This window comes from Dasypus novemcinctus, chromosome 2 (genome assembly GCF_030445035.2).
Source record: "Dasypus novemcinctus isolate mDasNov1 chromosome 2, mDasNov1.1.hap2, whole genome shotgun sequence".
Classification (NCBI taxonomy): Eukaryota; Metazoa; Chordata; class Mammalia; order Cingulata; family Dasypodidae; genus Dasypus; species Dasypus novemcinctus.
In genome coordinates this window covers 7,124,033-7,140,086 of record NC_080674.1, presented here as the reverse complement: position 1 = coordinate 7,140,086, position 16,054 = coordinate 7,124,033, and the positions used below count along the sequence as shown (strand labels likewise).

Sequence of the window (16,054 nt, the reverse complement as noted above, 5' to 3'; positions counted from 1 at the left end):
AGCTTAGCTTTGCCCTCACCCCTTGCTTCTCACAGCTTTTCAGCTGAGAGAAAAATCCAGGCTTGTAGCCTTTACCATTCTCTTCTGCAGTTTTGTTTGCTTTCTATGCATTCTCTATAACTCGGCTTTAAAAATGGAAACCCAATAAAAGGCATTTCTAATATTAAGATTTTATGAATAGAATACATTGCAGTGTCTTGTAGTATGATGGGGCCCTGAAAGATGAAAGGCAATTCAAGTTAAAAGAAATTTCCCTTCAAAAATGATGGAAATTCAGATTCCCCTTCTCTACAACACCGTGGATAATGGTGACAGGTACAAGAAACTCCAGGGGAGTGGGATTGGGGGCAGCCCCCCAATGTCCCCGATGTCACCTTTCTGGAAACCACCTTCTCCTGAATGACAGCTCTGACCAGGAGTCTGCTCTGGGCCTCCACCAGCATGCTCACCCCTGTGTGGAGGCAGACAGCCACCAAAGCACCCAGGTGCCCAGAAGGGCCCTGAGGCAGACCTCATCCCAGCTTGTGCTAGGTGTGGCTGTGGCAGGGTCCCTGCTCACTAGGTCCTGCTGCACTGGGTCCCCCTTTTCCTCCATGCAGTGAAGTCCCCAAACTCCTCCCCTGGGTGACAGACCCCAGCGTGATCAGGGAGACAGCCCTGAGGGAGCTCCCCATCAAGCACATGCCCTCCCATGAGCCTTCTTCTTGCTGGGACCTGCCCAGCCCTGGGCACTTCAGATCTACCTCCCAAAACTGGTGACTTCTCAGAGCCTCAGATTCCTTAAGGCAAAGGGGGTGAGGGACCCAAACCCATGAGGATGTGCAGAGACTAAAGCCAGGCAGGTGCAATCCTGAAGGGCCTGGACTCAGGAGCCACTTGGTCAGGGAGTCTCCAGGCCTGGAAAAGTCCCTGAGTGGCAGCACAGGCACCTATGACGGTACAGAGCAGTGACTCCCTGTCCCACCTGCGGGATGGGCTCAGTACCTGAGAGCTGGGGGCCTTGAGGGCTGGAACCTCTCGCTTCCCTGCAAAAGGGGGAACAGACATGGGGCCAGAGGGGCTCCCTGGCAAGCGGCAATGGCAGATCCCACTCTGGGCAGCACGAGGCTCTGCCTCGTTCCTGGACTACCTGCCACCCCGGCTGCACCATCTGGATTGGGGGAAGGTGGTGCAGGGAAGGGTGTTGCCCTGCCCTCCTCTTGGTGTCACTGGCTACTGCAGCATTGAAGATCCACGCCCACCTGTGGATCTCACAGGCAGTGCATTCTGAGGCTCCTAGGACACCAGTCTCTACTCCAGACATGTTCAGGCAGATGACGCTAGCTGGATTTGGGGTGTTCCAGGGCCCCCTGGGTGAGCTAGCACAGAGAAGGGCCCTGGGGGTCAGGCAGGCAGCCACTGGCTCCTTGCGCATGCCCAGAGAGGTGGGGTTCATTGCAAGCACCTTCCTCTGTCCGAAGAAGGACGTGTGTGTGTGCCCTGCTGTGGGCATGAGCTCGACCACCCTGTGTGCTGTGCTTTACCTCCTGGCTTTTGGAGCTCAGCACCCTGACTGCCCCAAGTGTGGCCTCATCCACCTCCTCCCAGGCTGGGGGAGGATGGCCCTGTCCTCACTGAGCATCTTCTTACCCAGATCCATTTTCAACCCCTCACTTTTCAATTCAGGAACAGAGACCCAGAGAAAGGTGAAGCTCAAGGCCCACGGGGTGTGCAGAATCCAGAGGACCTGGACACTTCTGGCATCTGAGGTGAGGGCTCAACCCTCTTGCACAGAAACTTTGAAAATCACAGCCCCTAACTCGTGGGGACCCCTGCCTGCTTCTGCCCATATGAAGTTGTTTCCTTCTCAGGATCCCCAAAGAACTTCATGAGCACCGCCCGCACACACACACACACTGGCCAAATGGGTAGGGATCATGTCCTGGGAGTCAGAGTAGGACCTGGAACCAGGGAGGTGGCAAGGACACAGAGGAAAGAGGATGGGGGAGCTCTGCCATGGGGCAGGGCCAGCTTTCTCCTGTTGACACTTCCATAGGCCAAAGCCTGGGGAGGGGGAGATGCCACCTGGATGGGCAGTGGGATCTCCGAGGTTCCCAGGGTTCTGCCTGGGCAGGGACATCCCCAGGGCAAGCAGGAGAGGACAGAGCTGAGGTCCTCCCTCCACTGATCTGAACACCTGGGATGAAGATGCACTCCCAGGGTGGAGGGAGGCTACTGCAGAGGCCTCAACGTCCCTCTATAAACTGCAATGCTTGGAGTGGGGAACCCTAGGTGTGCCACAGCCAGGAGAATTATTTGGCCTTGGCTCTCTGGTGACCACGGTACTCTGGGGTGCTAGAAAATGTGTTCTAAACTCTCGGTGTCCTACTGAGCAGACACAGGCTTGGAGGATTGGGGAACTGAGGACCTGTGTGTGCGAGACGCAGCAGAGCACAGGATCATCTATGGAGTCCAGGGAGAGGTCAGGCCGTGCAGGAGGCTTGGGTCTGAAACTAAAAGGAATGGGAAATCTTTGGAGGCTTTGACCGCTGCAGGTGACTAAGACTGCTTTTCATGGAATTTAAAGCCCATTTTGGCATGGATTGTGACATGAAGCCAAGGTACTCATGACGTTCTCAAGATGACACTGCCAGAACTCAGCCCTCTTTGATTGTGTTCCCTGCTGCTTCCCACTCCATCTTGTTATTCTTCCTTGTCTATCTATGTGCACTGGCTACATGTGAGACCAGCCCTGAAGTTTCCAAGGCATTTTCTCTGATCTACCTGATGCCTTTCCTCGGAAGGATCAGCTAGATTTGACCCACTGTGCAGTAGGGGAGACATGGGAAGCCCTGAGAAACAGAAAGGCATGTCCCGGATCACAGAACAGGCAGGAGGAGGATGGTGGTGTACCAAGGTCCATCTCCTTAGATGGTTCTTGATGCCCCGAGGCCCCAGCAAGGCAGGAAGGAGGACCGTATTGGTGAAATTGTGCACACATGGGAAATGCAATGGTTCAGAGGGTAAACAGTCAGCAGCCCAGAGGGGACCTTGGGAAGCTGTCATTCAGGGAGGGAGCACAGAGAAGGGAAGCAGGAAGTTACCTCACTTCCCTGGAGATGGAACGCAACAGAACTTGGAACCCCAGTAACCAAGGGCCCACATTCTAGATACTAACGGAATGAACAGCTCACTCAGGCCTTGATGCTTGAGAGAAGATGTTCTCTTGTTGCTGCCTGCCTACTTCGCAAGGCCTTGGCCGCAGGAAAAGCCAAAGTGAGAGCCTGCTCCGACGTTGTAGGCGTTGGCTCAACCCTCAACAGGGAAGAGTCTGTCCGTTTGGCAGAAGGAAATCCAAGGTAACCGAGGGAACCAGGGCAGGGGAGGCAGACCAGGCTTCCTGAGCAGCCTCAGCACCTCCCACTCCCAGGATGGCTGTCTGGAGGATACCAGGCTGGGCAGAGAGAGGTGATTGGGGGTGGACACCTGCTGGGTGCATCATGTTCTTCTCCAGGTCATGGCTGGCAGGGACAGAGGGAGAGGCCTGGGGTTGGTGCCCATCTGCCCAGAGATTGATCCAGATCTACAGAGTTGTCATCTCCCTGCTGGGAGGAGGTCTAAACATATAGGTCTTTGCCTCGTCTGGAAGTAGAACTTGATGTGGGGCTGTTCCTCTGGGGATAACCAGTCAGGGTCCTGATGCCTTGTGACCCTGCTGATGACCCTATCATTGCAGAGCTCATCCAGCTCAGAGCAGGATGACTGTGTCATCGACACCACTTCGCTGAGCAGGGTGCCCGTGCACACGGCCACCAACAGAAGCCGGAAGAGAAGAGAGGTGAGATGGGAGCTGAGGGCTTCTCCACACACAGGTCCAAGACAGTCAGGGGACCCCAGGACCTAGACCCTACCCTGGCAGAATCTGCAGGCTCCCTGCCAAGGATTCTCCCTCTTGGAATTCAGTACAACACTATCAGGAATCTGGGAATGCACACTTACCCCACAACCCAACCCATTCATGACGAGGTGCAATGTGGGTTGGATATCAGAAAAGAGCCCTTCATGATGACTCAGATTTTCTCATAAACCAAGACAGTCTTTGGCTTGGATCCTGCCTTGGATGTTTAATCCAATGGCTCCTACATTCCCCATCCCCTATTTTCTGCTTGCATTCAGTTGGACTGTGTCTCCATCCTTAAGCATCCTCACATTTCCTAGGCTGTTTTTAACTCAAAAAGGGAGAGAAGATTATCGTATAATACCTATTTCTCTGTAACTTGCCATCCAACAGAGGTCAATACTGTGACACTTCCAGGTCAGGTGGTAGGGCTGTATCATGTTCCAAAGGGGAGGCTAGGAACATCAGAAATTCAGCATTAAAGCCCTTGGACCTAGACGGGACTCCTTTCTTTTGCCATTTCCACTGGGCTTCAAGGAATGTCCCGTGACTTTGACTAGTCTAATGGTTCCAGATCACCCAGAATGGGCTACTAGGAACAGCTTGGCTCAGTCAACCGTTATACATATTTAGAGTTTGAATGGCTGGGGCCAAATTACTTGAAACATTTCAGTCATCCCAAAAGAGTGAGGGCTGGTGCTTCCCTGCAGTCAGCTGACATTGGGTGGGAACAGTCTGAAAATTGGTCTGTCTGGTTCAGCAAGGCAGAATCATATTTACAATTGCTTCACTGGAAGGCGACCGACACTTGATTTGACTATTTTCAAGACTGTTTGGAATTTCTCTTCCCTGTCACATCATCTCATTTCCTTGGGCATTCCAGAGTCTTCCTCCCATCCTGGAATCTCCAGGAATTTAGCCCATACAGAATCTACTATTACTGTAGCCTCACATCCTCAAAACTCTCTTTAATTTTGAAGAGAAGAGTGAAGAGTTTTGAGGTCACTGAAATCCAGGGCTTGAACCCAGGATTGGTCTCCTTTGCCCTGTCACTAAGTGTCAGCCATAGTCCACATCCCGCCACAGTCATGGGAGGTCACTGACTTCCAGTGTGAAATCGAGGCATAGCCATCTTTTTGGACATTTTGCAGCTGCTGACTGCATGTCCCTTTTTGTCCCAACATTCTACCTACCAGGATGAAAATGACACGGCTGAGGAAATAATAGATCCCGGCTTGGTGCAGAGCTTTAGAACCAGCCAGAACATGGAGCAACACCTGCTATCTGGCCACTTGGGCAGGGAGGACCTGGACGCATCCGACGTCCTGGGGAACAGGAACGTGGTCCTCCCCACCAGGCAAACCCTGACGAAAACGACCCCCAGGTGAGCACAGTAGCCCTTCCATGGCGGCTGGGGTGCCAGATATTGCCATTGGACACTGGGGGCCAATTCATTTCTCTGAGCCTCAGATGACTCCTTGCATGAGTAGGGGCCTGCAGGACAAACAGCAATAGTTATTGAGAGGACCAAATGGGAGGAGATAGAGGAAGTGTTGACCAAGTTAGTCCGTGTGTCACAGGCTGTTATAGGGCCTGGGATGGACACCGTGATTTCCCACTCACCTAGGGAGAAGCCTCTGACTCAGTCCTCAACTACAACAGGCCATAGCACAAACCTCTTTCCCTTTTTGAAGGAAGATTGACACTTCCGTCCTGCACTTCTTCAACCAAGGTCTAGTCAAAAGGCATTGAGGGGGCTGGAGAAGTAGAATCTGCCAAATCTGACATCTGGGAATGTGATGGGCTCTATCAATCAATAGTGATTATGTGTGTAGGAAAATTGCACAGATTAGTAGTTGGAGGAAAGGAGGACTAAAAATCCCTGCTGCTGGACGTCCATTCCACAGGGAGTCGGAAAATTACACTAGACCTCGTAAGCACAGGGAGACCATGAATGTTAGGTGTGATACTTCAGTGTCTTTCTCTAGGGATGAGACAGTCCTCCAGGTCACTTAAGGACAAGGAAGACTCATGGACCTAAGGAAAATATGAGTGGAATATATGTAATCTACAAGGGCCTTAAAGTCCACAGTGGAGTCAGAAAGTTTAGGTGGGGTAGTCCCGGGAAGCTCAGGACAGATCTCTTTGTCCCAAAAATTTCATGATTTACACCTTGGTTTGATTTGTCACAAACTGCCCCATCCTATGAACAGAATCCATGGTCCCAGGGAAGAGACGAGTTTAGCAAAATGCTAAAGAATTTGTAGAGATGTTCTGTCGAGGCTTCTCAGCTCTAGGAAAAGTGGGGTTAGGCTGGGCTCCTGCCACTAAGAGGAAAATAAGGCCTGGATGAGTTACACTCACAGGCTTTCAAAAAATGTGGCAGCTCTTGGTCCCTGGGGTGCAGGATACGATGCACTTAGGACATGGGAATGTGGGGTAGAGGGCCCCACCCACCAGGTATTAAGTGCCCATGTTTTGAAGCATAGTGCAAAGAAGAAGTAGTCACTGCCTTACCTGCCCTCTGGAATGCAGATTCCTCTGTAGTGAGAGCAGGAAAGACAGATATGGGTGAACGGTTTCGGACAAGGTTAAGATTTGTCGAAATATTGGACATAAGCCCACAATGTTGGACAACAGTCATTGGTCGGCAGCTAGGGGACAAACAGCTTTAGCCAGGTATAACAGTATTGGGGAGTAGGTACAGGGCCTGGAAATGGGCAAGGTTGGGTAGAGGAGCCCTCCTCGAACATACACATGGATAATTTGGGGAGGGAAAATGGGATGATAGGAAAATCTGTTGGATCTGCTGTCTACACACCATTCACAATGACATCTGCTCTGTATTCCACACAAGGGTGGACCATGCCGGTGGGGACACTTCTCAACCACACGACATTCTTAACTCCAAGGACCGGCTGGACCCTATACATGGGACTATAAGGGGCTTCGCACTTCAATGGAGGTCCCATCTTGCACAGTACAGATCTCACTTTCGTCAACCAAGAGAGTCCACCTCAGAAGGTGAGGATGTCTGTAAGTGGGTGGCTGTAAGCCTCAGCACACACTATGGGTGGAAAACCCAGGAATGATGTCCCTGGGATGGGTTTGTCAAGGAATAACAGGAAACTCAGAAGCAACATAAGGTGCACCACTACGCACAGAAGTTTCTGGGTTGAGTTGCGGTTGCTATGGGTTTACTGCATCTGGAAGGATTGTGGCTGTTTTCTGCCTACTAAAAGACACCTGGAAAGGATGTCAGGGTGGGGAACACTTCTAACCTTAAAGTTACAGTGTCAAATCTACGGACAGCTCCATGAGCAGTAGCGTCTCCTCCAAACACAGCAGAAGGAAAAGCAGCACCTATAGAGCTCAACCCCCTAAGGCTTTGGCAGCATCGTTGTGGTAGGTGCCTATTCCATCGCTATTTCTAGGGTCCACCCTCCATCTGGTCAGAGCTCTTAGAGCCTTTGAGAGTGATCATTATGGGCTTGAGGAAGACATCATCTGGAAGCAGATTGTCATCACTGCCCCCTGCACAGAGGGGCCAGAAGATAACCTCGGGCCCGACCACCTGGGCGAGGAGTTCCCATTCTCCTCTGGGCTTGGAATGCACGACCATACCGTGAGGCCCACACAACTCGTCCTGCACAGGCTCCTCACCAGGTGAGAACCAGGCCCCTTCCACATCCATGACTCACTCCACATTTCTTGTTCACTGGGTCCATGAACTCCCTTCTCGCATCTCTCCTCGTCCATCAGGTGGTAGGAGTGAGGGGACACACACCACAGGTTCCTATTCAGAACCTAAGCACATTAGCTGTGGATAGCTGAAACCAGGAGTGATGGGCTGACCGAGGCCCGGGGCTTATCAGATTGTTTAATTCCCTCTGCTGGGGAGCGTCTGTCACAGCCTTCAACACCGTCTGAGAAGGGACAGGACTCTTTACCACGTTGAAAGAATGTTGAGGAATCCGTCCCGGAGGTCCCATCTGAATTCCTAGGATAGCAGCGTTCTCTGGGCTTTCAGACGGTTGTCCAGACGCACTGTCACATGGGGAAAAGTGATCCTGCAGCACAACTGACAAATAGATTCTGCCTACCTATATGTGGAGGGACATTAACAGATTTAGCTGCCTCCTGAGCATGCACTCCCGTAGGGAGTCAGAAGCTACACTCGATCTCATGAGCATGGGGGTCCACAGCAAGTTGGTGTGATGGTCACGGCTCTCTCTGGGTATGGGCAAGTCCTCCTGCTTTGTCAAGGAGATGAAACACTGGGCACCCCTTAACAATGTGAGTGGCCCATAGGTCAGCACAAAGGGCTCCAAACTCCACAGCTGAGTCGGAAATGTGCAGTGCCTGTAGAGGTGGAGGGGTAGAGGGCCTATTCATGTGTCACAAAGATGTGACATTTTCCCTGCTTGGTTTCATCTAACCCACTTAAACCATAGCAATCACCGGACCCATGGTCCTAGGGAAGAAGCAGTGTTGAGCCAACTGCTAATCTCTCTGCCTGGATGGTCTGGTGAGGGAGTTGAGCTGTCTAGGCAAGGTGGGACAAGGCAGTGCCCCTGGTAAGAAAGAAATGGTAGGAAAGGGAGGAGACACACAGAGGCCTGCTTGAATAGGGCAGGTCTTGCTCCCTTGGCCTCAGGGTGAGGTACAGTTAGGACCTGGAAGAGGGGCAGCCGTTCCCCATTCACCAGGCATTTCAGAGCGGCTCGATTTTGGTGCAGTGCATTGACTAAAGCAGTCACTGCTTTTCCCTGTCTTTCTGGGAACTATTTTCTCCTCTGTTGGGGGCCGGGAAGAGGGACAGAAATGCATCTAGGTCCCTGATGTAGGCAAGATACATTCAAATACCACACATAGGCCTCCTACGGCTGACAAGAGCCCTGAGTCCCCAGCTATGGGACAGTCAGCCACTGCCCAGTGTGACAGTGTTTGTGGACTGGCTGCAGGACATGGGATGGGCAGGGCCATAGACAGCAACTCTCCTGAAACACACACACGGTTGCCTTCAGGGGCAATGTGGCTGGCAAGGGAAGGCCTCTCTGATCTGCGGTCTACTCTCCTCTCACAGTGCCTTCGACCATCCATGCCAGAACTTCGGGCACCATCCTCGTGGGAATGTTCCCCATCTCCAGAATGCACTGATGCTCCAGGGGCCCATGTCCTACGTGCATGTGCAGATGACTTCTGTGACACTGGAATGGCAGTCATGTCCTGCCCATGCCCAACTTGGGGGCCATGAATGCAGCGAGCCCAAGCCCGGAGGTGAGGATGTATGGAGTGGATGCCTGTCAGCCTGAACACACAGCATGGGAGGTTACCCCAGGCAGGATTTCCAGGGCGGGGATGGTCCGGGAGTAAGAGTGACTTCCGATGAGGCATCAGGTGAACCACTACTTAGGAAAGTTTCCTGGTTTGGATGTGGGAGGTTTAGGTTTTGGGCATCTGATAGAATTGGGGCTATTTTCTGCCTTTAAAAGACACATGGAAAAGATACCTGGGTGGGGAACCCTCGTCCTCTTCAAATTCCAGTGTCAATTCTATGGCCTGCTCCATGGGCAGTGGTGTCTCCTTCTCCAAACACAGCAGAGGGCAAAGCGGCACCTATAGAGCTGGAGCCCCTGGGGCTTTGGCACCATCTTGGAGCTAACTGCCTATTCCATGGCTATTTCTAGGGTCCGCCCTTTACGTGCCCAGAGCTCTTAGAGCCTTTCAGAGCAATCCTGATGGAGCTGAGATGGACATCTTCTGGAAGCAGATTGTCATCACTGCCCCCTGCACAGAGGGGCCAGAAGATAACCTCGGGCCCTACCACCTGGGTGAGGAGTTCCCATTCTCCTCTGGCTTTGAAATGCACCACCTTACTGTGAGGCCCACACAACTCATCCTGGACAAGCTCCTCATCAGGTGAGAACCATGCCCCTTCCACATCCATGACTCACTCCACATTTCTTGTTCACTGGGTCTGTCAACTCCCTTCTCACATCTCTCCTCGTCCGTCAGGTGGTAGGAGTGAGGGGACACACACCACAGGTTCGTATTCAGAACCTAAGCACATTAGCTGTGGATAGTTGAAACCAGGTCTGATGGGCTGACCGAGGCTCAGGGGCTTATCAGATTGTTTTCTTCCCTCTGCTGGGGAGCGTCTGTCACAGCCTTCAACACCCTGTCGGAAGGGACAGGACTCTTTCCCACGTTGAAAGAATGTTGAGGAATCCGTCCCGGAGGTCCCATCTGAATTCCTAGGATAGCAGCGTTCTCTGGGCTTTCAGACGGTTGTCCAGACCCACTGTGAAATGGGGAAAAGTGATCATGGAGCACAACTGACAAATAGATTCTGCCTACCTATATGTGGTGGGACATTGACAGATGTAGCTTTGCTGGAGGAACAAAGCAGAAAAATTTCTGCCTCCTTAGCATGCACTCCCGTAGGGAGTCAGAAGCTACACTCGATCTCATGAGCATGGGGGTCCACAGCAAGTTGGTGTGATGGTCACGGCTCTCTCTGGGTATGGGCAAGTCCTCCTGGTTTGTCAAGGAGATGAAAACACTGGGCACCCCTTAACAAGGTGAGTGGCCCATAGGTCAGCACAAAGGGCTCCAAACTCCACAGCTGAGTCGGAAATGTGCAGTGCCTGTAGAGGTGGAGGGGTAGAGGGCCTATTCATGTGTCACAAAGATGTGACATTTTCCCTGCTTGGTTTCATCTAACCCTCTTAAACCATAGCAATCACCGGATCCATGTTCCTAGGGAAGAAGAAGGGTTGAGCCAACTGCTAATCTCTCTGCCTGGATGGTCTGGTGAGGGAGTTGAGCTGTCCAGGCAAGGTGGGACAAGGCAGTGCCCCTGGTAAGAAAGAAATGGTAGGAAAGGGAGGAGACACACAGAGGCCTGCTTGAATAGGGCAGGTCTTGCTCCCCCGGCCTCAGGCTGAGGTACAGTTAGGACCTGGAAAAGGGGGCAGCAGTTCCCCATTCACCAGGTATTTCAGAGCGGCTCGATTTTGGTGCAGTGCATTGACTAAAGCAGTCGCTGCTTTTCCCTGTCTTTCTGGAAACTATTTTCTCCTCTGTTGGGGGCCTGGAAGAGTGACAGAAATGCATCTAGGCCCCTGATGTAGGCAGGATACATTCAAATACCACACATAGGCCTCCTACGGCTGACAAGAGCCCTGAGTCCCCAGCTATGGGACAGTCAGCCACTGCCCAGTCTGACAGTGTTTGTGGACTGACTGCAGGACATGGGATGGGCAGGGCCATAGACAGCAACTCTCCTGAAACACACACATGGTTCCCTTCAGAGGCAATGTGGCTGGCAAGGGAAGGCCTCTCTGATCTGCGGTCTACTCTCCTCTCACAGTGCCTTCGACCATCCATGCCAGAACTTTGGGGACCATCCTCGTGGGAACTTTCCCCATCTCCAGGATGCACTGATGCACCAGGGACCCATGTCCCACGTGCATGTGCAGATGACTTCTGTGACACTGAAATGGCAGTCATGTCCTTCCCATGCCCAACTTGGGGGCCATGAATGCAGCGAGCCCAAGCCCGGAGGTGAGGACATATGGAATGGATGCCTGTCAGCCTGAACAGGCAGCATGGGAGGTTATCCCAGGCAGGATTTCCAGGGCGGGGATGGTCCGGGAGTAAGAGTGACTTCTGATGAGGCATCAGGTGAACCACTACTTAGAAAAGTTTCCTGGTTTGGATGTGGGGGGTTTAGGTTTTTGGCATCTGATAGAATTGGGGCTATTTTCTGCCTTTAAAAGACACATGGAAAAGATACCTGGGTGGGGAACCCTCGTCCTCTTCAAATTCCAGTGTCAATTCTATGGCCTGCTCCATGGGCAGTGGTGTCTCCTTCTCCAAACACAGCAGAGGGCAAAGCGGCACCTATAGAGCTGGAGCCCCTGGGGCTTTGGCACCATCTTGGTGCTAACTGCCTATTCCATGGCTATTTCTACGGTCTGCCCTTTACCTGGCCAGAGCTCTTAGAGCCTTTCAGAGCAATCCTGATGGAGCTGAGATGGACATCTTCTGGAAGCAGATTGTCATCTCTGCACCCTGCACAGAGGGGCCAGAAGATAACCTCGGGCCCTACCACCTGGGTGAGGAGTTCCCATTCTCCTCTGGCTTTGAAATGCATGACCTTACTGTGAGGCCCACACAACTCATCCTGGACAGGCTCCTCACCAGGTGAGAACCAGGCCCCTTCCACATCCATGACTCACTCCACATTTCTTGTTCACTGGGTCTGTCAACTCCCTTCTCACATCTCTCCTTGTCCATCAGGTGGTAGGAGTGAGGGGACACACACCACAGCTTCGTATTCAGAACCTAAGCACATTAGCTGTGGATAGTTGAAACCAGGTCTGATGGGCTGACCGAGGCCCAGGGGCTTATCAGATTGTTTTCTTCCCTCTGCTGGGGAGCGTCTGTCACAGCCTTCAACACCCTCTCGGAAGGGACAGGACTCTTTCCCACGTTGAAAGAATGTTGAGGAATCTGTCCCGGAGGTCCCATCTGAATTCCTAGGATAGCAGCGTTCTCTGGGCTTTCAGACGGTTGTCCAGACCCACTGTGACATGGGGAAATGTGATCATGGAGCTCAATTCACATATAGACTGTGGCTCCCTATATGTGGAGGGACATTGACAAATTTACCTTCGTTTGAGGAATGAAGGAGAACAATTCCCTGCCCCCTTGAGCTTGCACTCCCCTAGGGAGTCAGCAGCTACACTTGAGCTCAGGAGCATGGGGTTCGACAGGAAGTTGGTGTGATGATCACAGCTCTCTCTAGGTATGCACAAGTCCTCCTGGTCTGTCATGGAGATAAAAAAAACTCTGCACCCGTTAAAAATGTGAGTGTCCTGTAGGTCAGAACCAAGGGCTCCAAACTCCACAGCTACATCAGAAATGTGCAGTGGCTGTAGAGGGGAGGAGTGGAGGTCCTATTCATGTGTCACAAAGATTTGACATTTCCCCTCTTGGTTTGATCTGTCCCCATCTGAGCCATCGCACCAACCGGATCCATGGTCCCAGGGAATAGATGTGTTGGGCGAACTGCTAATTACTCTGCCTACCGGTTCTATTGAGGGAACTCAGCTGCATAGGCAAGGAGGGAGAAGGCAGTGTCCCTGGTAAGAAAGAAACAGTAGGAAAGGGAGGAGACATTCAGAGGCCTGCTTGCAAAGGGCAGGTCTTGCTCCCTCGGCCTCAGGCTGAGGTACAGTTAGGACCTGGAAAAGGGGGCAGCCGTTGCCCATTCACCAGGCATTTCAGAGCAGGTAGTTTTCAGTGCAGAGCATTGACTAAAGCACTCGCTACCTTTCCCTGTCTTTTTGGAAACTATTTTTGCCCCTGTTGGGGACCGGGAAGACTGACAGAAATGAGTCAAGGGTCCCTATTGAAGGCAAGATACATTCAAATATTGGACATAAGCCTTCTATGGCTGACAAGAGTCCTGTGTCCCCAGCTATGGGACAGTCAGCCACTGCCCAGTCTGACAGTGTTTGTGGACTGGCTGCAGGACATGGGGTGGGCAGGGCCATAGACAGCAACTCTCCTGAAACACACACACGGTTCCCTTTGGAAGGGAATGTGGCTGGCAAGGCAAGGCCTCTCTGATCTACGGTCTACTCTCCTCTCACAGTGCCTTCGACCATCCACACCAGAACTTCGTGGACCATCCTTGTGGGAACTTTGCCCAGTGCCAGGACCCACTGATGCTCCAGGGCCTGAACACTTTCATGGGTATGAAATGACTTCTTTGAATTTCAGGGGTGGCACCATCCCCACCCTGAGGTGAAGGAATCCATGGAGTCCAATCCAGAGGTCCAGATTTATGGGTGTCAGTTCCTGTGAGCCTGAGCTGATTCACTGGTGGTTAATGTATGCAAGGTTTCCTCATCTGGGGTTGTCCAAGAGCAAAAGCACCTCGAGAGTGGCCATCAGTTCTCCCATTACATAGAAGAGTTCCCTTGGTTGGGTGTGGTGGGTTTCTGCTTTTTCATCTATATAGCTTGCGGTTATTGTCTGCTCCTATATGACACCAAAATCCTGTCATGCTGGAGAGCCCTTCTCCTCTTCAAACCACGCTGTCATCTCCATTGTCTGTCTCTGTCCTAGGTCCAGCTCCTGCTACAGCACCAGCACAGGATGGTCTGGAGCCTCTTCCATTTTTGGATGTTAGACTAGGTTTGGAGTTTGAAGAAGCATCATGGTGCATTCATGGATCTCCAGCCCTGAGTTTTCACTTCGTGTCTATACCCGAGATGTTGGCATGTATACCACCATGGCCAGAGGTTGAGCTGGATACAGGACCATTCCCGGCTCCCACATCACGGTTCCCAGGAGAGCCCTCTAAGGAGCAGGAAAAATCCCTGCCAGAAGACCAGGGCTTAGCCGTATGTCTCTATCTTGGGCCTGCTCAAGAAAAAGAGCCTTCCTTTCCCCCTCCTGAGCAGGTCATTTTATTCTTCATTATCACATTTTCCCTTATGTTCTTTATTTTTCATGGTCATATTTACTTTTTCTTTTTAGGTATGTATTAAATTAATATTTATTATTACCCTGTTGTGGTGTGCAAATCATTGTCTTAAGTACATTTAATGTTGAGCAACCATCCTCACTTTGTGGTCCAGAACCTGTCTTCACCCCAAACTAGAAGCTCAGGCTCCTGCCATCCCCTCTCCCTTTGGGCTTCATTTGCATGGTGAGTTCCACAGACCTGCTTCTCTCCTTGTATCTCCTTGCCCTCGGTGCTGCATTCAGGATGTGGAGCATCTTAGGACCTGGCCCAGAGTCCAACTTGGTCAGGGAGTCTTTCTCATTATTTGACAGGCACGGACACTGCAGCTCAAGGAGGTAATGAGGTCAGCTGGAATGTCGGGGAACAGGGACTGGTACTCCAACCAGGGCACACAGCACAACAAGCTGTCTTTTTTCTTAGTCTTCTCTTTGTAGCTGGAACCCCCCCCCCCCCCCCATTTTCTGCTCCTTCCAAGTGCTCATCCCACACACCTTTTCCACTTCTGGCAGTGTCTGTTCAGGAGAGACTATGGCATTGTTGACAGCATATGTCCATATAATCATGCTTGTGGTGACGATCATCCCTGGGACATCCTGAAAACTGCCCACCTGATTTCCATCCACTTAGTAGGCCAGGTGGGCATTCAGGAGCATGGGGATCACTTAGGTGGAGACCTGGTTCCTCGTGAGGATTTCAGCAGGAAAAGCCCAATTTGGTTCGGTGCTCACTGGGCTGCCTATCCTAGAGAATAGGTCTAGAGGGAGCCTACTGGGGGAGATTCTAAGTCTTTGGGGAAGACACCAGGCCTCCCAGAGAAACTGGGATTCTTAGGTGTGGGCACGGAAAACCCATTGGCCTTAGTGTTTTACAATGTGTGACTCCAGATGCTTCAGGTGGGGTGGAAAGGAAAGTGCTGGGGTGGGGACCTCCAGGGAGCCTCTGGCCTCCCCCCATGCCTACAAGCCTGTGGGTAAGAGGACACAGTATTGTGCCTTGGGGTGACACCCAGGCCCCCAAACCCTGCTCCCTGGGCTGGGCTGCCATGGGCAGGAAATGCACCACCCAGGGAAGGGATCTTGGGCATGGCCCAGCTCTGAGCTGAAGGTGATGCACTTGACATCTAAAGTTTTCTGTGTAGCTTCTTTAACTCAGGTCTCTCACGTCACATCCTGAGACACTGGGGGCTTTCCCACATCCCACTTTGGCTGGGGTGCTGGCTGAGGAGAGCCCTGCGGGGACATGATCACTGTGTTGTAGAAGCCACTGCAAACACAGCGACCAAAACATCATTTTCCAAAGCTGGCTCTGTCTTCTCCTGCTGCTTTTCTGGGGTGGTGCCGGATGTGTGGGGAGGAGACCTGCTCCCACATCCAGTGGCTTCATTCAGCAAGTATTTGTTTTGAAAGCCCCTGGCTGGCACTGTTCTAGGGACTAGGAATAGAGAAAGGAAGGGAGCCCCCACAGATCCTTTTCCCCCTGAAGCTCATTTTGTCTTTGTCTTTCTGTTGTCACATCTTAGTATGTCCTGTTATTTGAACCTTTAAGTACCCTTCCTAATCTTCATGTCTATACTCTTCTCAAAGTCTGTTCTCTCAGCATTATTTTTTTTTTTTTTTCAGGCTGCAGCAATC

General features: G+C 51.9%; 1 protein-coding gene and 1 long non-coding RNA gene across 6 annotated transcripts in view; one reads left to right on the top strand and one right to left on the bottom strand.

Moving 5' to 3' along the window:
• Nucleotides 1-16,054, bottom strand: part of LOC101414242 (uncharacterized) — an 82,559-nt gene that overhangs the window by 49,595 nt on the left and 16,910 nt on the right. The gene's annotated exons all lie outside the window — the stretch shown is intronic.
• LOC101444587 (uncharacterized) lies at nt 932-14,462 on the top strand. The gene is made up of 13 exons (XM_071218000.1): nt 932-980; nt 1,222-1,353; nt 1,666-1,748; nt 3,716-3,817; nt 5,074-5,261; nt 6,735-6,901; nt 7,312-7,543; nt 8,964-9,157; nt 9,568-9,799; nt 11,253-11,446; nt 11,879-12,088; nt 13,545-13,645; nt 14,021-14,462. The coding sequence occupies exons 1-11, from the start codon at nt 932-934 to the stop codon at nt 12,049-12,051; spliced, it is 1,746 nt and encodes a 581-aa protein (XP_071074101.1). The 3' UTR covers nt 12,052-12,088; nt 13,545-13,645; nt 14,021-14,462.

What these genes read in the sequence shown, in the direction of transcription:
- LOC101444587 (XM_071218000.1), top strand. Translation starts at nt 932, where the DNA reads ATGACGGTACAGAGCAGTGACTCCCTGTCCCACCTGCGGGATGGGCTC. An exon ending in AAGAGAGTCCACCTCAGAAG is followed by an intron (nt 6,902 to 7,311) that starts GTGAGGATGTCT and finishes CGCTATTTCTAG; the next exon opens with GGTCCACCCTCCATCTGGTC. An exon ending in CTGCACAGGCTCCTCACCAG is followed by an intron (nt 7,544 to 8,963) that starts GTGAGAACCAGG and finishes CTCCTCTCACAG; the next exon opens with TGCCTTCGACCATCCATGCC.